Source organism: Diabrotica virgifera, chromosome 7 (genome assembly GCF_917563875.1).
Source record: "Diabrotica virgifera virgifera chromosome 7, PGI_DIABVI_V3a".
In the NCBI taxonomy this organism is placed as follows: Eukaryota; Metazoa; Arthropoda; class Insecta; order Coleoptera; family Chrysomelidae; genus Diabrotica; species Diabrotica virgifera.
Window position 1 is genome coordinate 43,430,259 of NC_065449.1, and position 26,820 is coordinate 43,457,078.

The 26,820-nt window shown below is 30.9% G+C and overlaps 1 protein-coding gene across 1 annotated transcript in view; it reads left to right on the plus strand.

The window, feature by feature from the left end:
- The first annotated feature begins 6,652 nt into the window (after positions 1 to 6,652).
- Positions 6,653 to 26,820, plus strand: part of LOC126888214 (attractin-like) — a 29,800-nt gene continuing 9,632 nt past the window's right edge. The window contains exons 1-2 of the mRNA XM_050656269.1: positions 6,653 to 7,098; positions 18,860 to 19,089. Of these exons, the coding sequence (XP_050512226.1) occupies positions 6,893 to 7,098; positions 18,860 to 19,089 (436 nt within the window). The 5' untranslated portion in view covers positions 6,653 to 6,892. The remainder of the gene's footprint in view (positions 7,099 to 18,859; positions 19,090 to 26,820) is intronic.

Sequence of the window (26,820 nt, forward strand, 5' to 3'; positions counted from 1 at the left end):
TAAGTATCAATATACGCATAAGAATTCTTAGATGTTACGTCTTTAGTGTCCTCCTATACGGAGTTGAAAGCTGGAGCCTGACATAAGATGCCATAAAACGGTTAGAGGCGTTTGAAATGTGGTGCTACCGACGTATGTTGAGGGTCTCATATATACACCACACAACTAATATAACTATTCTCCAGAGGCTAGGAAAAGACAAAGAAATAATTAACACCGTAAAGAACAGAAAATTGGCTTACTTCGGCCACATTATGCGTAATGAAAAATACCGACTGCTGCAGTTGATTCTACAAGGCAAGATTGAGGGCAGGAGAGGCCCTGGACGTAGACGTATATCCTGGCTGGCCAATCTTAGGAAGTGGACTGGTCTAACGTCAACTGATCTATTTCGAGCTGCCGTAAATAGAATAAGATGGGTCAATGTGGTCGCCAACATCTCCAGACGATAGGCACTTTTAGAAGAAGCCACTAAAAAAGTTAGCTGGTTTCAACACTGTGGTGTCAACACACGCTAGCATCTGTAAATGTACTGTTTTTCCAAACCCTAACAATACACCAGGGAAATAAGGCAAAAATGTACCATGTTCGGGACACTTGAGCAGCCAGGTTGCAAATGGGTTTTCTGGATACTATATACCTAATACATTATAAATACAAAAATCTACGTCACAGTTTGGACGAGAAATTTAGTTATTAACAAAAAAGTGTCAAAAATGAGAGTTTTTTCGTTTAAATCGCTACAGGTAAAAATAGGGTAATTAAATGTCTTATTTATAAATATTTTTTTTATAAGGTGAGCCAAGGTTTAAAACAGCGTTTTTTGAATTTTGGTCCGATTATTTGTTGCTTCGGATATTGCAAAACAAAAGTAAAATTTCGAAAATAACAAATTTGCTATAACTTTTGCGAAAATAAATTTAGGACTTTCATATTGCATGAAAAGTTGAGTCAAAGAGTTCATACAATGCACAAAAAAATTTAAGACGATGCGTCAATTAGTTTAAATTTTATTCAATTTGTTTATCCGAAAGAGATGTTTTCGCATTGTTATTGTTCAGAAAATAATAATGATAGAGCAATTCTGTGAAAAAAACATGAAATAAGAATAGTCATATTTTCAAAGCATTAAAAAAATCATTAAAAAGCCATTTTTATCACTCAGAAAACATTTTACTAAAACAGAGTCATTTTTGGCTTATAAACAATTTGAATAACTTTGTTAATATTGACTGTAGGCTAGAACTATAAAGGATTTTGAAAAACTGGTATTTTTATCCGAATTTTCAAAGAAAAACTTTTCGCCTAGGTTAATTACAGTCAGCCACTTTTTTTATTTAATTGACCGCTACTTTGTTTATAACAATTAAACAACCTAACTAGAGCCGTTTTGAAGTTGAAGATATATAGGTTATGTGTAAAAGTTTCAGTAAACTTTGAACCTCAACAGAGTGGTTAATAAAGCTTTAAAAATGGCGTCCGAACGGAATTAATTCGTCGGTGGAGGGGAATTACTAAAATACGTGCACTCAAAAAATGAAACTGATTCTGCAAACATATGCTGCGATTAATATCTCTGGAACTTGTTGAAGGATTTTGATCATAATTTTTTTAATTTGTATGTACTCGTAGTCTTATAGAGTACGTTATGTACACACAACCCCACCTAATATTACAAAATATTAGGGGGGACTCCCTTATCACTCAGGGATATGAAAAATAGATTACGACTGATTCTAAGACCTACCGAATATACATACAGAATTTCATAAAAATCGGTCAAGCGGTCTCTGAGGAGTATGGAAACTAACACTGTGACAGGAGAATTTTATAGATATAAATATATAGATGGCTATTACCAAATAAGGGTTGGTGATAGAAGAGTGAAAATTAAGGGTTGTATGTATTTTCTAATTCTACATCATAAAAAATTAAGGTAGATAATTTTGTCCAAAAAAATTAAAAAAAAATGTCAGTGGCGCAACCCCCTTGTAACTTATGGGTATAAAAAATAGATTAAAACCTCTTCAACGTCCTACAGGATAAACATGTAAAATTTTATAAAAATCGGCCAAGCCGTTTCAGAGTAGTATGGTAACTAACACTGTTACAGGAGAATTTGATGTATATAGAAGTAACTGCGAATGAAATAATAAAAGTGGCTAACTTTGAACCTTATTAACTTAGGCAAACATTTTTTTCTGAAAACTCGTATAAAAATACCAGCTTTTGAAATTCTAAAGTAGATTTACTCTATAGTCAATATTAACAAAGTTATTCAAATTGTTTAAAAGGAAAAAGACTCTATTTTACTAAACTTTTTTCGGAGTGATATAAACGAATTTTTAATGATTTTTTCAATACTTTAAAAACAAAACTATTATTCTTGCGTGTGGTTTCCATAGAATTGCTATCTCATTATTATTTTCTGAAAAATAACATTGCGAAAAAAAGCTCTGCGATAAACAAATTGAATAAAATTTAAACTAATTGACGAATCGTCTTAAAAATTTTTGTTCATTATACGGAATGTTTGACTCAACTTTTCGTGCAAAACGAAAGTCTTAAGGCCATTTTCGCTAAAGTTATAGCACATTTTTTATTTTTGAAATTTCAGATTTTATTTTGCACTTTCCGAAACAAAAAAGGATCGAACCGAAATTCAAAAAGTGCCATTTTAAACCCAGGCTCATCTACAAAAAGAAGAATATTATAAATAAGATAATTAGTCATCCTATTTTTACCTGTAGCGATTTAAACGAAAAAGCTGCCATTTTTTACCCTTATTTGTTAATAACTAAGTTTCTAGTCCGAACTGTGACGGGCATTTTTGTATTTATAATGTATTGGTTATATAGTACCCAAAAAATCCATTTGCAACCTGGCTGCTCAAGTGTCCCGAGAAAAACTTTATTTCTCTGGACTACAACTGATTTCAACAACCTGGTGTCTATACACGCTAGCATCTGTAAATATGCCCCCGGGTTGGGTTGGCTATTGGTCACCTATTATTACTCTGGGCTTATTAGCAAAATTCATGGAAAAGTTATTTACCAGCAATTTTATTGATGGAATCGAATTATAAGATCCTATATATTTATATATAGGTATGCAAAGTCCGCAGATATTGTGCTACTTTTTTTATAAACAAATGGCGCCGACAAATCGTATTTTTTTCAATTATTGCTGTATAACTCAGAAGATTTTAACGTTACTACAAAAACACCCAAATAAAAACTCACCACAATTAAATTCTGCATAGAGATTTGTTTTTCCCGATTTGCTCCGACGAAAATTTTTCTCGGAAAATGCGGGTTTTCCCAACAAAAACTCTAATTTTCAAATAAAGTTTTAGGTAAGTAATTATTAATCAATAATTAAATAACTTAGTGACATCAAAGCTTTCTTGGTATAGATTTTAGCAACAACTTTTCGTTTTTTTGCATAATTATTAAATTTTGAAAAGAAAATAGTCATAATACGCTGGTCAAATTAGTAAAGTACAAAGAAAGGTTATTTAGCAGCAATTTCATTACTGGAATCGAATATGGTAATCCTATATATTAATAATATAGGTATGCAAAGTCCGTAGGGAGTGTGTTACTTTTTTTATTAACAAAATCAATTATTGGTCTATAACTCCGAAGATTTTAATTTTACACCAAAAACACTCAAATAAAAATTCACCCCAATTTAATTCTACATATAGGCATGTTTTTTCCGATTTGCTCCGATGAAAATTTTCCTCGGAAAATGTGGGTTTTCCCAACAAAATCTCGAATTTTCAAATAAATTTTTTGGGCAAGTAATTATTTATCAATAATTAAATAACTTGGTGAAATAAAAAATTTCTTGGTATAGATTATAACTGCAGAAGCCGGTGAAAATTAAACGAATATTTTAGCAACAACTCAATTGTTAATTAGCAATTTACAGTCGCAATAAAAACCAGAATAATCATGAGACATTGATCAAACTTAGAAAGATTATAAAGATGTGATGCCTATTTAATATTTTGTCGACAAAAAATATTTTTTTTATTTTTTTGCATAATCTTTAATGTTAAAAAAATAGTTATAAACAAATTAACATTTCTCAGAAATTGTTTATTATATTCTAATTTTAAAAAATACTTAAAATGCGTATTTCAAAGGTCTTGAAAATGAATGCTTCAAAAAATTTTTCCAACCATTTGCAAAAAAGTTATGAAACAGCAAAATAAATATACGATTGTTCCGTTTTTTATAATTTGTTTTAATTGTTTCAACGCTTAGAAGTGAGTATGTGGTACAATCTAATTACTCACAAAGAATATCAAATATTAGTTCAATGGTTCTATTTTAATCAAAGATTAAAAATACTTTTTTCTTCAAACGTCAAATAATGATGACATTACTTATCTAACTTGATCCTGTCAAAGTTTGATGTCTCCGCCGGCAGCAGTTTTTTTTCCGATTTCTTTACGGCGCGGCGGAGGGAAAAATATTGTCATGGCAACAATATGAAACATGTCACAAAGCAACAATACAAATGTCATTAACAACAATTAAACATCATTTTTATTTATAGTAATATTAAAAGTACAATTAGTTAATGAGGCATTTTCAAAATTGAAACCGTGCAAAAATGTTCCCGACTCTTGATACGCATTGTTAATTGTTGATGATACTGATGGTCGAGCACAACTTTCAGCAATCATTCCCGATGTTGGCGAATCATGAGGGTTTAAAATTTTTTGAGCATTATCGTTCTTATTTCTTATTGAATCCTCTATATATCCTTCGGCAACCGTGCTTGATTTCCAGCCCCCATGTCGTTTGAGGCATTCTAGATTTCCGCCTCCATCAATTAAAAGTGTTGCTGAAGTTCGTCGTAATAATAATTGCAAACAACTGTCAAACAACTGTAAACAGGGAGACGCAAATCCCACCGACGACTTAATTATTTTAATTTCTAACATCTAGACAACTTTGATAGTTGTCACAGTTAATTTCGAGTAAAAATAGCGTATGAATTGTACTATTTATGGTTGAAAATTGCTACGTTTGAAGAAAAAATAGTATACTTTATTCGGCAAAGAAGCGACTTTTCTTGACTTGCCCTCTATTACGCGCCTCACTTCGTTCGGCGCGTAATATCGGGCGCGTCAAGAAAAGTCATGCTTCTCCGCCTCATAAAGTGATATACTAATTTTTGCAATTTTTAGCGCGAAAGTAGGCTTGATACAGAGCCGGAGATGTTCACTCGAAGCGACTGACACTAAGCTCGCGCGAGTTGTGTATGCGGACGGGTATAATGCATAATACATACAGTAGAAAAAATGAAAGAATATCCATGAACGAACATATAAAACACGCTGTATTTTTCTGTCACCGTGTCACACAAAAAATTGACCAGCGCAAGTACATGTAATAATTATTATTACATGTATTTGCGCTGGGCAATTTTCTTTGTGGCACGGTGACAGGAAAATACAGCGTGTTTTATATGTTTGTTCATGGGTATTCTTTCATTTTTCCGAGTGTAGCTACGGTACTGTATTAGTCTACTTTCGCGCGTGTAAATTACAAAAAAATATATTTATAATCTTTAATTCAAATTTAACCATTAAACTAATAATCGACATTTTTTGTAAGTATTTAGCTTGTACTTTAGACTCACTTTTACGCTTTGAAAGAATTAAAAAAAAATATAAACAACGCAGTAATCGTATGTTAATTTTGCTGTTTCATAACTTTTTTGCAAATAGTTGTAAAAAAGTTTTAAAACATTCATTTTCAAGATATTTGAAATACGCATTTTAACTATTTTTTAAAATTAGAATATAATAAAAACTTTCTGATAAACGTTAGTTTGTTTATAACTATTTTTTTAAACATTTAAAGATTATGCAAAAAAAAATTATATTTTGTTGACAAAATATTAAATAAGCATCTTATCTTTATAAGATTTCAAAGTTTGATCAGTGTATCATAATTATTTTGGTTATTATTTCGACCGTAAATTATTCATTAACAATTGAATTGTTGCTAAAATATTCGTTCAATTTTCACCAGCTTCTGGAACTATAATCCAAACCAAGCAGGCCTTTAAGTCACCAAATTATTTAATTATTCGTAGATAATTACTTATCTAAAACTTTATTTGAAAATTAAAGATTTTGTTGGGAACACCCGGAATTTCCGAGGAAAATTTTCGTCGGAGCAGATCGGAAAAACATATCTCGATGCAGAATTTAATTGCAGTGAATTTTTATTTGAGTGTTTTTGTTGTAAAGTTAAAATGTTCGGAGTTATAAAGCAATAATTGAAAAAACACGATTTTCGGGCGCCATTTTGTTTATAAAAAAAGTAGCACATTATCTGCGGACTTTGCATACCTATATTATTAATATATACAATCATAAAATTCGATTCCAGCAATAAAATTGCTGGTAAATACCTTTTCCCAAAAATGGCCTATTCTCCGATAAACAGCCCAGACTATATGACTAGTTGAGAAGCCTACGTCCGTTTATTTCCCTTTAAACTTAATTATTCTAAGTAATCGTTCAAAATATACAATATAAGTGAGGATTTTAGCTGATCACTTCTAATGTTGCTTTTGTTTTAATTCGCTTGAAATGATAAGAAATATCAGATGATTCCATATAGGTTTGGTTGTATCTATTTTACTGTAGATAACTTCGTTCAATTATTGCGTAAACTGCATTTGCGTTTATCGCAAATTTTTATCACATTTTACCAGACTATTAAGAGGCCATATTTCTTTTATAAAAAACACCATAAGTTATTAACATAATAATTTAGTCAACTACTTATAATCTTCTCGAGGTCAATCAATTCTTGTTTTTCTTTGTAAGAGTACCCAAGACACACACATACGAGAGATAATGTGTATCTCGATATATAAATCATATCGACACAAATATTTTGTTTGTCTTATAACAGTTTTTGCTAGTATATGCGTGCTTCCAAATATATTTGCGACATGCAATGACACCAGTTGTAGTGGAAATAGAGTTTGTAAAGATGATCTCTGTATCTGTGATGTGGGCTGGAGTGGTCCCCAATGTCAGCATTGTGTAGGAAACGTTAGGTAAGCATATTTGCTTTAACTTATTTTAAATTATTAGTCGGTTTGTTTTTCACTTTTACATTCTTTTATACCGAACATACAACCAACCTACATGAGAGATTACTCGAAATTTCCAGTTTACTTAAGGAATGCCATGTTTAATGTGGATATAGAAACTTTATTTCCGGAACACTACCAAATTTATACCGATGCCTCAAAAATGAATTCGAGGGTGGCTGCTACCGTGTGGGACCCCAGGACAAGGTATAAAGAGGGTATACGGCTGAATGAAAATTTTACAACATTTTCAGCAGAACTTATTGCAATACTGAGAGCATTGCAGTATATAAGCAGTATAAACAAAAACGAAGAAAAATTTCTAATTCTTACAGACAGCAAAAGTACTTTACCCAAACTGGAAAGTTTGAAGGACATATCAACCTACGTATATATTGATATTATTAAAGCATATATCGCACTTAAGGATAAGGGCAAACAAATATCAATTTGTTGTGTAAAAGCCCACTCTAATCTTAAACACAATGAAATAGTAGATACTTTAGCTAAGAAGGCTACCGAATAAGAAATGGAAAGTGAATATAAATTAACATTAAATGATGTTTACGCTAATATTACCAGCAATAAAACCAAAACCTGGCAACAATGGTATAACAACTCAACAAAAGGGCTATGGTCCAGGGCGCATCTGTTTTGAGTTGGACGTTGAGAGGTGACTCATATTTTTTGCAGAAATTTCTTGGAATTGACCCCTATAATAATAATTGAGTTATCCTCCCACTCAAAAATGTCCGGAACATTGTTTAAATAATCAAAATGTCAAAAAATGAAGGAAAAATTCGATTATTTTCTTCGTTTTTTGATTATAACTTTTGAAGTGTTCACGTTCGAGAAAAGTTATACTAATATAAAAGCTGCGTAAGTAAATTTCCTATAATATAGAATTGGTAACAAATTTAAAAAATTGTCACCCTTGTTGCAAAGTAGCAATAATTGCGAAAAAACCATAAAAAACAAGTATTTGAATCTTACGTTTTTCAACCATTTATGCTACACATAGGATCTTCATATTTTACCCAAAAAAATTTTGTAACATAATAAAAGAACACAGTAAATTTCATTGAGATCGGTTAAACAGATTTTTCAAAATAAATTTTGCAATCCAGCTTTCGCAAAAAAAATTCATTTTTTCAAAATATCGCAGGACTGAAAATATGGCAGAGAGCAAGTTGAAATTTCTTTTGCTTATAGAAGAATATTGTACCTTTCATTTGCAATTTCTAAAATTAAAATCCATTAACTTCCACGGCTTCAGGAATTTTGTTAAATAAACATTAATTTTTGGTGCTACGCGCAGGACAGTGGTGTTCGATTCACACAAGTTGATTTCCACCAACATTTTGTCGAATCTATCTAATATATTATTTTATTACTCTATATTTTGTTGTATTTTAATATTTTAATTCCGCAAAAATCAAACTAATTTGATTATTGTCTGTGAAATATTGTTTAAACAATTTCATACGTTTAAAAATAATAAACTTTTACTCTCTCACTTAAAATATATGAACAAAGAAAGTTTTTTCCAAAAAAAGTGTTATTTCAAACGACAGAGTATGTGTTTTTATTTTGCAATAAACAAATTTATCAATCATTATCAAAGGTCATTGGAATGCCCAATCAGAGCAAACTATCCCCTGTCCTGCGCGTAGCACCAAAAAATAATGTTTATTTAAAAAAATTCCTGACGCCGTAGTGGTTAACCGACTTAAATTTTGCAAATTGCAAATGAAAGGTACAGTACTCTTCTATATGTAAAAAATAATTCAACTTGCTGTCTGCTTTATTTTCAGTCCTGCAACATTTTGAATAAATGAATTTTTTTGCGAAAGCTGTATTGTAAAATTTATTTTACAAAATCTATTGATCCGATCTTAATGAAATTTACAGTATTGTTTTCTTATATCATATTATAGTTTTTCTGGGTAAAATATGAATGTCCTAAGTGTAGCATAAATGGTTGAAAAACGTAAAATGCGTATACTGTTTTTTTATCGTTTTTTTTTTTCGCAATTATTGCTATTATGCAACAAGGGTGACAATTTTTAAAATTTGTAACCAATCCTATATTATAGGAAATTTAATTATGCAACTTTTATGTCAATGCAACTTTTATCGGAAGTGAATACTTTGAAAGTTATAATCGAAAAACCAACAAAAATATCGAATTTTTCCTTCATTTTTTGATATTTTGATTATTTAAACAATGTTCCGGACCTTTTTGTGTGGGAGGATAACTCAAATATTATTATATGAGACATTTCCAAGCAATTTCTGCAAAAAAAATTTGAGTCACCTCTCAATGTCCAATTGTACTAATATTTTTACAGTCTAATATTCTACAAAAACATACAGTTAAATATTCCAGCTAAATCCTAGTTTAATCATTGTCACGGCGAAAAAATCGTTGTTTCATACATATGCAGACTTAGATTTGGACACTGCCTAGTTCCAAAACACAAATTTAAAATAGGTCTTAGTGATAGTAATATTTGTAAATGTGGTGAGTTAGGATCTGCAGAACACATGATACTAAACTGTAGACTAAAGATAATAGAAATAAATCAATTCATGAATCAAGTATATAGAGAAACCAATATTACAAGACCTTTTAATCTAATAACAATATTATCCAGTTTAGACGAACGTGTATATGAGATCTTAATTAAACACATACTTAGTATAAAATTAAAATTGTAAACTATTAATACCTGTGTTTATCCCATTTGTCTACCTACCTTTCCGTGGTCTAGTCTTGTGTATGTGTATTACTCCTGAGCAAAAGTACTCCTTGTTGACATTTCTTATAATACAATTAAAAAAAACAAACAAGAAAATAAATAATAATAAAAAAAAGAAAACAATAAAAAAAAAGAAAATAATAATAATAAAAAACATACAATAAAGAATAATGTTGAATAATACTAGAATATAGTTTTGATATAGATATATCTATATTAATGTGTAATATTATATGATTGTAGCTAAAGATTAAACTATCCATTTATTCGTATAGAATATAGGTATATCTATAAAATACAAAATCTTATTTTAATAGTAATATTGATGTGAGATAATTATCTGTAGAGCAAAAATAAGTTCGGCTAATAGATTAAGTCCACAGTCAGGAAATTCGATGACACACACACACTACATTCTTTTATAGAATATTTTATTTAATTCCTTTTGTTTTCTGTTTTTTTTTATTCCCCTCTGTCCACACTTTATTCTTCTTTTTCATGTGCCTCATCCTTTAAGGACACTGGCTCATTTTACTCTATCTGCAGCGGTTCTGAAGAGTTATATTGTTGTTTTTCTACTCCACTACTTTAACATGTTCAACCAGGTAGTCCGTACTCTCTCTAGTCCTCTTTTCCCTTCCAGTTTCCTTTATACAACCAATCGCATCAACTCATATTTTTAATTTCTTAGTATGTGAACAACGTAGCTGATTTTTCTTTTCTTCATAGTGTTGAGTATTTCTTTTTTCTTCACCTTTCTTAACATTTCCGTGTTTGTTACATGTAATGATATTAATAATCTCCTTCTCACAGGCATCTTTCAGTGCGTCACAGTTTTTCGATTTCTTTGAAATCTTCACAGAAAACGTTGAAAAGACGTCATAATTATCACCAAACCACGTCAGTTTGTCACGTTTTTTCGACGTAGAAAGTTATGTGAATATGTCCCACCATAACTGACGTCATTTTTATCACGTTTTAAATACGTGATATAAAAAACGTAGTTTTCATGTCGTTTTTTTAGATTATTTTTCATTTTATAGTTTTAAAAATACACAATATCAAATAATTAGTCGTACGGGCATTGTTGTAATTGCAATTTTTTATTTAACTGTTTTAAATTTAGCTTATAGGCTAAAAGTAAAACCAAATGCATAGAATTACAATACCCTCGATGCAACATTATAGCATTTTCACTTTTTATATAGGTATACGTACTTACTGTGTCAAAACTGAAACAACATATCAACTAATAAATAAATTATTAACAAATTAATTAAATTAAACTCGATAACACATAATTAGTTCATAAACAGAAAATATTCACCAAAACAAAACACATAACCTCAAACCGTTTTCAAGAAGACGTATTGCATTAAACTAACTCACTTGAGAAAAACGAATAAAAATCTCTTAATTAACACGTTTCTTCAACTAAATATCTAAATGAAAAATCTTATTTTAATACCACACAAAGCACGTAAACAGTAAATAAAAAATTTCTTATGACAATTTAAGCTTATAAACGAAATTGTTTGGAGTCAAATGCATGTCAAATTTAAATATAAACATTATAATCATTAACTCGTTAAGCTCCTAACCTATTTGTGACGTCAGATTTGGGTTGTCTGAAATGAAAACGTGTTTTTAAAAGTATTTTAACGTCATTAATCTTACGTCTTTAAAATCACCTACAAAAGACGTTTATACGACGTAATGTTCAAACACGTGTATATATTCAACCAAAAGCTGACGTTTCCTCGACGTTATTGACGTCACTTGGTTGTCTGGATATAAAATTAATAATATTATCTATACGACTATAATCTGTACAATTTATAAGACTATACAAATCAAAGAACACACCTTTTTATAAATGAAATAAACACAATTTATTTGTTTTTATACCAAATTATGATTACGATTCTAACAAGTGTCAGATTTAACTAAAATGTCATGCTATGATTCTCTACATTCGTAAAATTATATCTACGTTATTAATGACACACTGAAAGACTGAGCAGAACTTAAATTATATTCGTATCGATATGTAATCCGTAAATAATGGATAAATACCTAAAGACTTGTTTACACGGGTAGAGCAATGATGCAAGTACTTGATAGAGTAGAGTTACTCTACCCGTAAAAACGCTCAGCACAGTAGAGTAGCAAGTAGAGTGTATAGTAGGTGGTAAAGTAGAGTGACTAGCAACATGTGGCAAAGTAACTCTACTCTACTACCACCACCACCGCCAAAATGTCCACTCGCCTGCGAACTCTACCCATGGAACGCGCTCAATTTTGGTAGCAGTGGTAGAGTAGAGTAAGTAGGAGAGTACATAGGGACGCTGTCATTCCGGCTGGAATTATGTTTTGTGTAAGTAGTGAAAATGAAGTTCACCGAAGATGAAACTTTAAAACTTGTAGATCTGTATGGCGAATACCAGTGTGAATGGAATTTAGGTAGTGTACACTACGGAAATAAAAGTATGAGGCAAGCTGTGGAGGATGAAATCGTCGAAAGAATGGCAAAGGGGGGCTTTGGAGTAAACGCGCTCAAGCAAAAAATTAAGAATTTTAGGTGCACTTATAATCAAGAGTGTTTAAAAATATAAAAATACTAGCATCAGTACTATACTTGTACTCTCCTCGTGTGAACGGTATCAAGCCATCCTTGATAGAGTAGCGAGTAGAGTCTACTCTCCTCGCTACTCTACTCTCCTTAAAACTCTACCCGTGTAAACAAGTCTTAAATCATTTGTTTTCCGATTATAGCGCCATCTACCAACAACTGGGATAAATGTTATAAATGTGTATATATCGCGGACGTGCCTTTTTTCTGTCACTTGTGTCGCACTGAAAAATGCCTCTCAGAAGAACCATATGACATGATATTTTCCACAATTACATAATACTGATTTCACCTTATTGAAAGCGTTTCTGGCCATCTCAATGAGTTGTTTCATTTCAAGGCTGCGATCCTGTTGTACATTTAGCTTGCATCCCAAATTATCGTATCTATCGTATTTTATCGCCTACATATCTCAGATTACTCTCTAGTGTTCCGTTAATTAAGCCACTTTTTATATATTTTCTCTTCTCTTTTATTTTTTTCTTGTACTTCGTTTGACCACCACCAAGTTTCTTTATCCTCAAACTTTTTTCCTGACGTTTTCCCAAGTATTTCAATTGCAGTCTCTCTAATACTAATGGCCATTTTTCTCCAAATTGTATTAGGGCTTCCTTTCATGTTCCAGCATATTTTTTGTACCTACTGTTCTTCTGCTGAATAGACCTTCTTTCTCATATTTTAGCATCCACCACTTGATTTTTTGTGGTCCTCTCCGATATTTTTGTTTAGTTTCGCTTTTTTACTTCGATGTCCAGAACAAGCAGCTTATGTTGTTGGCTTACTGTCTCCCTAACTATTACCTTGCAGTCCTTGCATTCACGTATGTCTTCTTTCCTTATCACGAAGTAGTCTATTTTGGATTGATGTTGTCCACTGTTGTAGGTAATAAGTTGAGTTTCTCTCTTTTAAAAAAATGTGTTAACAATTGCCATATCCAATGCTGTTGCCAATTCAAGCACGTCATCTCCAGCTTCATTTCTAGTTCCAAAGCCTAATCCCCCATGTATTGCTTCGTATCCTGCCTTGGCTTGGCCCACATGTGCATTGAAATCACCTCCTATTATAACTTTCTTCTCTGATGGAATATCACTCAGGACGTCTCCTAATGGGTCATAGAAAGCTCTTCTTTCATTCTCACCCAGACATATTTGGGGAGCATAAACACACACACAACATTCAATATAGTCTGTTCGCTAAACTCAGACGCAACTTTCTAGATATTTTAGTCGGCAATTTTGCCAATTTTAGCAAAATTGGCAAAAAATAATTTTTAAATAGTTAATAATCACTAAATATTTAGTAACTTTGCCAATTTTTGCAAAATTGGCAAAAAACAAAAAAAATATCGACTAAACTATCTAGCCAGTTGCGTCTGAGTTTAGCGAACCGACTATACCTCTTTATCAATTACAAATTTCACTGACATCATTCTACGGCTCGTTCTTACAACTTCCACTACGTTATCTTTTATTTCACTATCAGCAATTATACCAACTCCATTTCTAGTGTTACTACTCCCTGCATACCACAATTTTTAACCTTCACCTAGTTCTTTCGCCCTTTCACCTTGCCACCTAGTTTCTTGAATGCAAGCAACTTGAAGTCTCCTTCGTTTGAGCGCATCCACTAACTCCAGACTTTTACCTGTAAGACTACCAATATTCCACGACCCTATCCTGATTTTTGAAACCTGCAATGGTATTCCCCCTGAGATAGTCCTCACCTGGAAATCCTAACTGAGACTCATTTTACTTCCGGTATATTTTACCTCAGGAGATGCCATCATTTCAGTATAAAGTTTTATATCTTTGGAGAAGGTATTTTCATTTTTATGGCCTTAAAATATTTTGTTTGGATATTTGATGCCTGAATGCCTTTTCTATCAGCACCATACCGTGCCCTGCACGTTAAGCCAGTACACCACCAATGCAACCAAAGTGCAGTATTACCCCACACCCGCCTGCATTTTTTTGTATAGGCCAGGATCCCTACTGTAAGGACTGCCCTATAAGCCAATGTATTTTTGCCCGTATCCCGCCACTAGGAGGCACGTACTTTATTCGGGATACAAGTAGGTGTTAAAATTAATATCAAATTATGTTGGTGATAAAATTTTCTATGCACCACGTCAGCAAAAACTCTTTATCGAACTCGTCTGTTACTCGCTATGCTCGCTACCCTCGTTCTGCTCGTAATATCAGACTCTTTCGATAAACAGTCACTTTCCTGACTTGGTACATAAATAACAACTATTACTAGATTTTTCCCAATTAAATTTTTTGCAACAATGTAAGTCAGACTATAATGAAGTTTTAGTAATTACAGGGTGTAACAAAAATACAGGACATAAATTAAAGTACATATTCTGACCAAAAATAGTTCGAATAAACCTAACTTACCTTAGTACAAATATGCACATAAAAAAAGTTACAGCCCTTTGAATTTACAAAATGAAAATCGATTTTCTCGAATATATCGAAAATTATTAGAGATTTTTTATTGAAAATAGACATGCGGCATTCTTATGGCAGGTACATCTTAAAGAAAAAATATAGTGAAATTTGTGCGCCCCCTAAAAATTTTATGGGGTTTTGTTCCCTTAAAGGCCCCCCCCCCCCCAAACTTTTGTGAGCGTGCCAATTAAATTATTATTGTGGTACCATAGTGGTAATTATTATTGTGGTAGTTAAATTCAATATTTTCAAAATTTTTTGCCTCTTACTATTTTTCCGATAAGGCAGTTTTTATCGGGATGCGGCTTCTTTTTAAGTACGTTTACATACAAAATGTATGGGAGTTTTGTGCCTTTAAACCCCCCAAATGTTTGTGTACGTTCCAATTAAACTATTACTGCGGTACCATTAGTTAAACACAGTGTTTTTAAAACTTTTTTGCCTCTTTGTATTTTTTCGATAAGGCACCCTTTATTGAGATGCTGCTTCTTTTTTAATATGGTTCAAAATGTACCTAAAAATGTAAATCATAAATAAATTTTCATATTATTACCAAGTCTCCATATAGCCTAATAAAATAAAAAAAAAGTCAACATGTAAATTCGTACAGGTTAAAACAAATTTTATATCAAAGTTTAGGTGGGTACAAAAGATATGTTCAAGAAAATATCCAAATCATACAAGGGGATCATTGTTTAAATAATTAAAAAGGGGTCATTTTTGCACAAAAAATACTTTTTTAACTGCTAAGGTAATTCACTTATTAATGAAGGTCTATGGGACTTTTTTCTGCAAAGTTGAAGGGTAAATCTTTCACATAAGACTTACTAAATTAAATTTGATCTCCTATTTATTTAAATAATTGAATATAAAACTTTAAAAACACATTTGCAAAAAAATATTTTTAGCGTTTTAAATAAGCACTATAAAATATCTTATTTTAAAGACTAAGTTGCGCTATGTTACCAGTATTAAGCAAAAAAAATTGGTTGAAAAATATTTAATATTTTTTGAGATATTGAATTTTTTTATTAAATATTACTATATTTTCAATTGCAAAAACGCGGTTGTTCCCAAAGAAATGTTCACCTGTTTAAGACCTCATTATTTTTATTTTCATATATATTTTCGATAAATGTATTGGTAAATTTAAATTTCAATTAACTTCCCCCCTAAAATGGCATTTGAAAATTATTCAAATTTGTTTATAATTTGTTTTCTTAATAACGTCGCGGGGATAAAGTATTTTGAAATGCCGTTTCGATAATTGGGTTCCTGGGAATTTTTTACTAATTAAGAACATTTTTTTGTCGTGTTTTCTTCTTCTTTTTTTTCTTAGAGTTATATTACTACGGACCTTTTTAGGGTTAAATTTTATTAAGAATGTCGAGTCTCTGAGTTGTAGATTCTAGACCTAAAAATATTAAGATTTAACTAAAATATCTTAAATAAAATGTGACTACTTACTGAGTTACAGGGTGTTTTATTTAAAACTTTAAAAATTATTGTTACCAAGTACTTTAAAACTATTTGACGTATCCTTACCATACTTGGCAGAAAGTGTGGCTATTATACACCCTACTAAATTGTGATTAATAAACGTTTCTAGCTAGTGCCAGAGACGTACGACAGGGGATAGTGAATGAATGACCCTTCCCAAATTCTACGCCACTGAGTTAATTACTATTTAAGCGAAATTTTTCGATTCTCCAATACTTTGTATGTAAATAAGCTTTATTGTTATCGATAAAGTCATCAGTTTGAGAGATATTGGAAGTTTAAAATAATTAATGAATGGATGAATCAAAATAACTATGCCGTTTCATTTTTAACGTCCAATATCTCGAAAACTAATGACATAATCGTTACCAGTGAAGAGTGTATTATTTATATAGAAAGTATTGGAGAATCGAAAAATTTCGCTAAAATAGTAATTCCCTCAGTAGCGTAGAATTTGGGAAGGGTCAACCAATAACTATCCCCGTCGTACGCCTCTGGTAGTAGCTAGAAACTTTTATTTATCACAATTTAGTAGACTGTATAGTACTCACGCTTTATGCCAAGTATGATAAGGATACATCAAATACTTTTAAAGTACTTGGTAAGAATAATTTTTTAGTTTTTAAATAAAACACCCTGTAACTCAGTAAGTAGCCACATTTTATTTAAGAGATTTTAGTTAAATCTTAATATTTTTAGGTCTAGAATCTATAACTTAGAGATTCGACGTTCTTAATAAAATTTAACCCTAAAAGGGCCCGTAGTAATATAACTCCAAGAAAAAAAAAAGAAGAGGAAAAAAGACAAAAAAAATTTTTAATTATTGAAAAATTCCCAGCAACCCAATTATCGAAACGGCATTTCAAAATATTTAATCCCCGCGACGTTATTAAAAAAACAAATTATAAACAAATTTGAATAATGTTCAAATGCCATTTTAGGGGGAAGTTTAATTGAAATTTAAATGTATCAATATATTTATCGAAAATATACACAAAAACAAAAATAATAAGATTTAACAAAGGTGAATATTTCTTTGGCAACAACCGCGTTTTTGCAATTGAAATAGAGTAATATTTAAAAAACAAATTCAATATCTCAAAAAATATTAAATATTTTTGCACCAATTTTTTTTTATTAATACTGATAACATAGCGCAACTTCTTCTGTAAAATAAAATATTTTATAGTGCTTATTTAGAACGCTAAAAATATTTTTTTGCAAATTTGTTTTTAAAGTTTTATGTATAATTATTTAAATAAATAGGAGGTCAAATTTAATTTAGTAAGTCTTATGTGAAAGATTTATCCGTTAGCTTTGCAGAAAAAATCCTATAGACCTTCATTAGTAATTGAATGACCTCAGCAGTTAAAAAAGTATTTTTTTTTGCAAAAATGACCCATTTTTAATTATTTAAACAATGATCCCCTTGTATGATTTGGATACTTTCTTGAAAATATCTTTTGTACCCACCTAAACTTTGATATAAAATTTGTTTCAACCTGTACGAATTTACATTTTGATTTACATGTAGTGTAATTTTATTTTACTAGACTAATAATCGTACTTAATCATATACAAATACGTGGGGGATTTGAAAAATATTCAAAATATCTCGATAAAAACTTTTCGAAATGTACTAAGAGGAAAATAGTTTTTAAAACATTGTGTTTAACTAACGGTACTAAAACAATAATTAAATTGGAACGTACACAAAAGTTTGAGGGGGTTTAAAGGAACAAAACCCCCATTACATTTTTAAGGGGAGTCCAAATTTCACTATAATTTTTTCTTAAGATACCACTGCCATAAGAATGCTACATGTCCATTTCAATAAAAAATCTCTAATAGTTTTCGATATATTGGAAAAAATCGATTTTCATTTTGTAACTTCAAAGGGCTGTAACTTTTTTTATATGCACATTTGTACGAAGGTAAGTTAAGTTCAATCGAACTATTTTTGGTCCCAGAATATGTGATTAAATTTATGACCTGTATTTTTGTTACACCCTTATATATGTCCAGCTTGTCATCTTCTGACTAATCAGTTATTTAGGACTAGTGCCGTATGTGTAGAGTGTAGAGTATTCCCTGTGTTTCTATGACCTGAACATCAATTTGGTAAGATTATGGTATTTCAGGATCCGATATAATTTTATTTCGTTGGAGGATATTTTTGGTATTTGGTATTTTTGTTCGTGTTCTGTTGTGATCGGTTGTGGTTTAGATGAGCTGATTCGGCCATGAGAGAAGGAGAATATATTTTGTCTTTTTTGTTTTTTGTCAGACTTTTCCTTTTTGCCCTTTTCTTTTCTTTATTTAGCCGTTTTTCTGAACGTTTCTTCATCCAACGTATTCATTTGTAAAATTAATTCCAGTAACAGTACCACAGGAAGGAGCTGTCAGCAATGTATGAAAGGCTACTGGGGAACCACTTTAAATGGAGACCAATGTAAAAAGTGTCAATGCGGTCTTGATGCTAGAGATTGTAATAAAAACACTGGAGAATGCAATTGTTTGACGAAGGGAACGATTGGAAATACTTGCGATGAGTGTGACACACTTAATCATTATCATCCAGATAAAGATAAGAATAAAGCTTGTTACTGTAAGTATTGCTTCTTAGTGTTCAGTAATTACTAGGATATTGGCAAATGTATTTTTCTATGGATGCTATACAATGTGCAACGTCTCTTACTACTTACATACATTCAAAACGAACAATTTCTTAGGCTGTGAAAAAAGTCGGCCATTGCAGTGAGAAATATTTTTTTTCACGGATTCCATACGTAGAATCGCGGTTTCCATGGTAATATGCACAATACAAACACAAATTTTTTTGTCAAATAAAATGTGTCAAATGAAAACATACCAGGAATTATTTTTCAAAACAGTTCAAATATAACTGGTAATTATAATTTTAAATAAATAAAAGTATATAAATATTAAGAATATTATATACCCACATATGTGTATAATATGTACTTTATGTTAATTTTGGCATATAATCTACATAAAATCACCTAAACTATTTAATTTTGAAGTTTGAACTCTTGACAAAAACGCATCCATAGAAAAAGTACAGTGCACAACACGTGAGAAAACGACACATTTCTCCCTCGCTTGATTTGCGGCACTCTCCTCGTACCTCGTCTCGTGCCAACGAACTTCTGCGCTCGTGAGAAATATGTCTTTTTTCTCTCTTGTTGTACAATATACTATTGTTCATTTGAAACATTTTGTTAATTTGATTATTTTTTGCTTACTAGTCCATTATTTCACGTTTTTTCCTCTAAATTTTAAAGAACTGCTTGGATTGACATGAAATTTGGCATACGTATAGCTTACATGTCAAAGAAAAAAAGTGATATTGTGCCGATGTGTGCTTTTGTCTTGGGGTGACTTTCACCCCCTATTGGGGGTGAAAAAATATATGTCCAAAATAAGTCCGGAAATGGGTAAACTGACTAATTTTAAGTAACTTTTGTTCTATAGAGCTTTTTCGCCAAGTCAACACTTTTCGAGTTATTTGCGAGTGAATATGTTCATTTTTCAACAAAATAACCACATTTTTAGACGGTTTTTTGCAAATAACTCAAAAAGTAAGTATTTTGTGGAAAAAAAGTTCTTAATAAAAATATAGCCTATAAAAAAGTAAAAAAAAATGGTGTGCGTTAGGTTTCTGGATCTTGTAAAACCAGAGTTATAGCCAATGAAAAATAGATTCATATTCACCAAATTTCAAATAGAATATTTCGACGTGAAATATCCAAATAATTAAGCACTTTTTGGGGAAAACCCATTTTAACTTTTTTTAAATTGTTTAAAAAAAGCTTTGTTTATGTTTTTACAAAAAGTTTCTAGCATGAAATTTAAGCAAGTTACGCTCAAAATAAAGTTGGTCCCTTTTGTTTTTTCAAAAAGAAATCGGGAAGACCACCCCCTAATTAGCAACTTAAATGAAATTAATCGTTACCGCTCCACAAATTATTTTACTTATGTTGTGTTTATATGATCTGCAACTTTCATCGATTCAAAGTGTTTATTTTTGGAAAAATTTTGTTTCAAAATAAAATTTTTAAAAATTTAAATTTTGAAATATATGATTTTTTTCAGAATAACTTAAAAATTATTAGAGATACCAAAAATCTCGAAAAACAAAAAAAAGTCAGATTTACTTTTCTGAATATCATGTATTTTTTGTTTTTCTGTTATAGACAAAAATTGATTAAGATGTGGTGTTTCTAAATTCGCATACATTCGTGATCAGTGATTCGTTCAACCCATTTTAACGACAGCGCTTTCAATAATAAGGACTTTGAACCGATAAAACTTACAGATCATATAAACAATATATACACGAGTCAAGAAACTTGTGAAGTCGTAACGATTAAGTTCATCTAAGATACTAATTAGGGGGTGATTTTCTCGATTTTTTTAACAAAACCAAAAGGGACTAACTTTATTTTGAGCGTAACTTGTTTAATTTTGATGTTAGAAATTTTTTTTATAAAACAAAAATGACGCTTTTTTTAAACACTTTAAATAAGTTTTAATGAGTTTTTCCCGAAATGTACTTCATTTTTGGTTATTTCACGTTAAAGTATTCCATTTGGAATTTGACGAATATGAACCTATTTTTCATTAGCTATAACTCTGCTTCTACTAGGTGTAGAGACGTGATATGAACACCATTTTTTTTTATTTCTTGCAGGCTATATTTTTGTTAAGAATATTTTTTCGACAAAATAGTTACTATTTGAGTTATTTGCGAAAAACCGTCTAAAAACGTGGTTATTTTGTTGAGAAAATGAACATATTCACTGTCAAATAACTCCAAAAATATTGACTTATTGAAAAAACTCTATAGAACAAAAGTTACTTAAAATTAGCCAGTTTATCCATTTCCTGACTTTCTTTGGACGAATATTTTTCACCCCCCGAGAGGGGGTGAAAACCACTCCCAGGGCAAAAGCACATATCGGCACAATATCACTTTTTTCTCTGACTTGTTAGCTATGTGTATGCCAAATTTCATGTCAATCCAAGCGGTTCTTTAAAATTTAGAGGTTTTGCAATATTTTACCGTTAAAGAACGGACTATACTTTCCTAAAAAATTTTCAGGAATTTTGTGCATTTATTGAACCAAAAGATAATTTATAAAATTAAAACGAGCAGTAAAAGTTGATTTGAAAAATTTAATTCAACTTTTACTAGTTGGTGTTGACTATTCCTGGATCGATTCAGTAAATGTTGATTATACCAGTATAATCTCACGTGCTTTTTTGATGACTGTGCATCTCTTTGTTTTGACCGTTTCAACTACTTATCATGATTTGAACATATAGGCCAGTAAATGAAGCTGAAAAAAGGGAAAACCGCGCAATTTTTTCGTCCAGCATCGATTTGTACGAAAATTTTGGGATTAGGGTCATTTTACCCTCTAGTTACTTTTCTATATTGATCAGTTGTACGCTTTTGGTTTTTTAAGGGTAATAACTACCTATAATTAAAAAAATATATAAAATAGCATTTTAAATTTTAATATGGTCAACATTTGGTTTTATTAGTTAAATAATGATTGTTTTATGCTTTAGGATATAGTATCATAATATCTTAACTCTTAAAGCCACCCTTGTTGGAGCTATATATATTTTATCTTTAAACTTCAATTTTTTTAAATTTTAAATAGGTCAAACTTCTTGGGTGTATTGGTAATACATATATAAAAATAATTACAGAAGTCCGAAAATCAATTTTAAGTAGGTGGTTAGTTAGGGGGTTGCTTTCACTGATTTTTTCGTAGCAAAACTAGGTACCGACCTTATTTTGATCGTAAGTAGCTCAATTTTTATGCTTGAAACTTTTTTTAAAGGTCTAATTATAATTATACTTAAAATATTCTTTTCCTCGAAAAATGCAAAGTTTTTCTGTTATTTTTCTTTGAATATTTCAAATTATGCATTTGACGAAAAAATTTTTATTCGTTGTAGAAAAATTATAAAAAAAGGATTTTGTTTGTGTTTGTAAGAGACACAATTTTTAAAGCTACAGTTTTTTTTATTAAGTATATATGTTTTGAGTTATTCTCAAAAATCCCTCTAAAAAAGTCGATTTTTTCGTCAAAAAACTGTTACTTTCAACCACGAATAACTTGAAAAAATATTAGTTTTACGAAGAAAACGTAAGAAACATGTTTTTGTTAGAATTACATTTTCCATCGATTTCCATGGTTAAAATATAATGAAAAATTTCTGCCCCCGAGCTGGGCTGGCAACCACCCCTAAGGTTTTAACGTAGAGCGGCATGATTTAGAAAATGATCCTTGGGTTATTTCCTACCTTTTGTCAAAATTTCAAGTAAATCCATGTTGGACAAAAAAATTGCCAGCCACAATGCTTCATTTCCTGGCCTAATATCAAGTAACATTATTGTAGAATCGGTTGTTTGTGTGAATCAACTTTTACTAAATGGCATTGGGAACATTATACTTTAACTAGTTGGAGTCTACTTTTACTAGTAAATGTTGAATCAAAATCTTCATTTTATATTTATAATCAACTTTTACTGAAACCAGCCGTTTGAGTTGACTCGAACTAGGAATAGTCAACTCCAACCTGATAAGCAACTTGAACTGTAACATATCGCTACTTCAATACAAAAGGGCCACAAATCAAAATCACAGTTTTTACAGAGGAGCTACTCAAAAGTTTTGACATTTATTTTTGGTTCATTTTTCTTTTATTTTTTATCATTGATATGCAAGTAATATATTGATAGAAAGGTAAATTTAAACTGTATCTGATATTTTATTTAGATACAGCGTAAGTATTTTCCTGAAAGAGATATTAGCAGATATGGCCCTTTTGTATAAAAAATATTTCTTATGTCATGATAGGAATTTGAAATAAACGGACACATACCAAAAAAACAAACATTTTAATCAATGTTTTTGTCACTAATTAATGTAGATTTTGAGTAAAATTATTACAAAAAGTCTTATCTTATCAAAAAAAATATTACAATGTCAGTCTACAAAAATAACAAAAGTTAATTCCAAAACTACTACTAAAAGGTACAATTTATAACTTAATGTCAACACTAGCTGGATAATAAAAAAAGGTATCAATGTTTTACAGCTGTTTAGTGTCTCCAATAAAAACAGTTTTTAACAATTCAACAAAATTCAATGTATCAATTGTCAACGGTTCCTAGGGCAAGTTATTAGATATAATAAATAAATCTGGACCTCGGAGGTAAACTTCATTTACTGTTCAGCAATATATTTTTACCAGATTTATTTATGACTATCGGATGTAATAAACCTTACTCAACAATAATAACCCATAGAGAGACAAAAATAGTGCCGAAATGAAATTTTCATTATTAAATGTGTAAATCTAGACGAGGTAAAAAAATTTGACCAATGTTTATAATTTTTTTTACTGAATGGGTGTTTGTAATATAATCAAACAAAGTGTATTAACTAGTTTACTAGATCATAAAATATACAGGGTAAATTTTTTCTTACAATTTAAGCAAAAATGTTAATGGTTGAAAAAAATTAAACTTTTAATATCCCATAAATAGGTCTAATGGGTTAATGGTCGCTCGTGTCAGAGCGTGTACAAAATTGCCAATAAGGCACGCTCTCGTATCAGAGCGTGTACATTAAGGGCTTAATAAACTACATAAGAGGCATCAAAACATTTCAATATTATTGTTGTCTGATATAACGAGATCTGCTTATAACGAGAGTCTTGGTCCGCCATTTCAGTTCTCGTTATGGAGAGAGTCTACTGTGCAAGTAAATAAAACAACGGCATTTTACTTTCTAATAATAACATTTGACTGTCATAAAAAATGCAAAATAGTCGTGTCCCAATATATGGCCCTTTTTTTATTTTAAATGATATACTAACTACGAGAATATCATAAGCAAAATGAACGTATTCTGTAATACATCGTTTTTGATTGAGAAAAAAAAATATATATTATGCGAATATTTTGTATAAAATGGCCGTATTTCGTTACACATCTCTTTTGCTTAAGAAATAATAATGTACTTACGTGAATCTTCTGTGCCAAACGGACGTATTTCGGAATGTGGCACTTTCGTTTATAAAAACGGTAACAACGACTAGGGTTTTTTGAAATGTGGCTCTTTAGCACAAAGGAAACGTGCGTTCACTTCGACTGCCAGGACACAACTAACAAAGTGGCGGTTTTGTCCATATTTTTTCTTTCAAACATAAAAATGCAAAAAGGGCGCAAGTGTTATTTCGATATTAAAAAACGTAAAATACATGGGGGTTTCAGTGGTATATAAAAATATGACTGCTTAAGGTTAGATTTTTTCAATAAACGCGATTTTCGTATTTTTTGATTTGTGGCCCTTTTGTACTGAAGTAGCGATATATACCTAATATTTTAATTTTCATGACGAAATATCGAGAAATTATCAAATCGATTTTTATAGAAAACGATGTATCCTACCTAAGCAAGAGTACCTTTTAGTACTAGAATGTCTCACAATTGAGGGGTGTAAAATCAAAGTCGGCAATCTCCCATTTCCATAATTTTGGCAAACCGCGAAAAACTGTAGAAACTAGCAAAATTAAATTAACGCAATAAAACTAATAAGAATCATATAAAATTTAGTTTGTGATCGGATGTCCAGAAGGAGGAGCTTAAGAAAATTATTTATTTTCCTTTTTTTAAATATTTTTTTTTGGAGATTGCCGCTTTTGTTTGCAACGCTAGTAGATTGACTGATATGAAAATGATCTATAAGGATATTACCAGTTTTGAAACTAATTAAACATCATTGTGCCGGTTACTTAGTGAAGAAAAATATATTTTGATATTCAACAATAATGTAAAAGCAATTTAAATGCATATCACATAAAAAAGTATCCGGAAGTTCGGGTATATATTCACAGGTTTTGACAGAGTTCATGACATTCACACACAGTTGATCACGTGCGAGTGCAACGTGGTTCTTATTGGCCCGCAGCGGAGATTGCCGTGTTTGGTACGCACTCAGCTATGGATATTGCTGCTTTTGATCCTAACATGAATTTTTCACTGCGATTTGTATACAGTTAAGACCGCTTTTGGTTTTTACAAATAGTTTTGTCTAACAGATAATAAAGAAACGCAACAAATGGCGTCCCTAACCCAAAACATGAAAAAGTGGAGATTGCCGCCTTTGATTTTACACCCCTCAATTTAATAATCTAATACCACAAATTCTTAAAAGTTAAATTCAAAAAAGCATGCGTTGAAATAACCTTTGACCTACCCAAAAGGGACGTCTATAGCCGGCAGTAGTAATTCGAAATTGATGAAATCAATTCATCAAACAGTGAAATAGAGAATGTGGAAAAATCCCCTTAGGAACAATTCACACATCCACCATTTCAGGGTGGGAAAATTTTTTTGAATAGAATCAAAGATCCAAACACCAGTTCTCAGAAATGTGCTTCGCCCTCTTCAAACCTCTCTGGGCTCATCAGTGAAGATGAGAGGTTGAATATCTCCAGACACATTCCATCAAAAAACAACATTCGAGACCCAGACATAGCAGGAGCGTATATCTACGCCGCATAATCTGACCATGACAGTCTCAGTTTTAATTCCCTAATTATAAAAATATATTTTTGAAAAACAAAAAAAAACAAAAGATGTAAATCTTTGAAACACACTCAGTGATCAAAAGATCGAAGTTATTGGTTTACCGACCAATCGTAACTAAATCAAACAGTGAACTAGAGAATGTCGAAAAATCCCCTTACGAACAATTCACACATCAACCATTTCAGGGTGGGAAAAATTCTTTGAATAGAATCAAAGATCCAAACACCAGTTTGAAAATTGATCAAATTATTTTAATTTTGAATTGAAATGATTTAGAATTGAAAAAATACAACAAAACATAGAGTAAAAAAAACAATATATTAGGTGAATATTGATAGAAATTTTGATGGCAATCAAATTATATAAATAAAAGTATTACATACTATGTATTTTGGCAGATCAAATAGGTAGGTTTATACCCATGATACGTTAACAATTATTACGTACCTGTTGCTTTTAAAAACTATTTAAAAGTCACTACAATATTATAAACTTTTTTGTTTCTGTCCTCACAACAATAAAACTAATATATTATACATTTGTTTACCTTTACCTTTACCTCCAAACCACAGCTGCCATATCGGATAATTTTTGACATGTCATTTGAACATCCAATCAGAACAAAGATATAATGCGCATGCGCCGGGCTGATAGGTTTTAACATATAAAAAAATCACCCTCTATCGCCGGTAAAGAAGT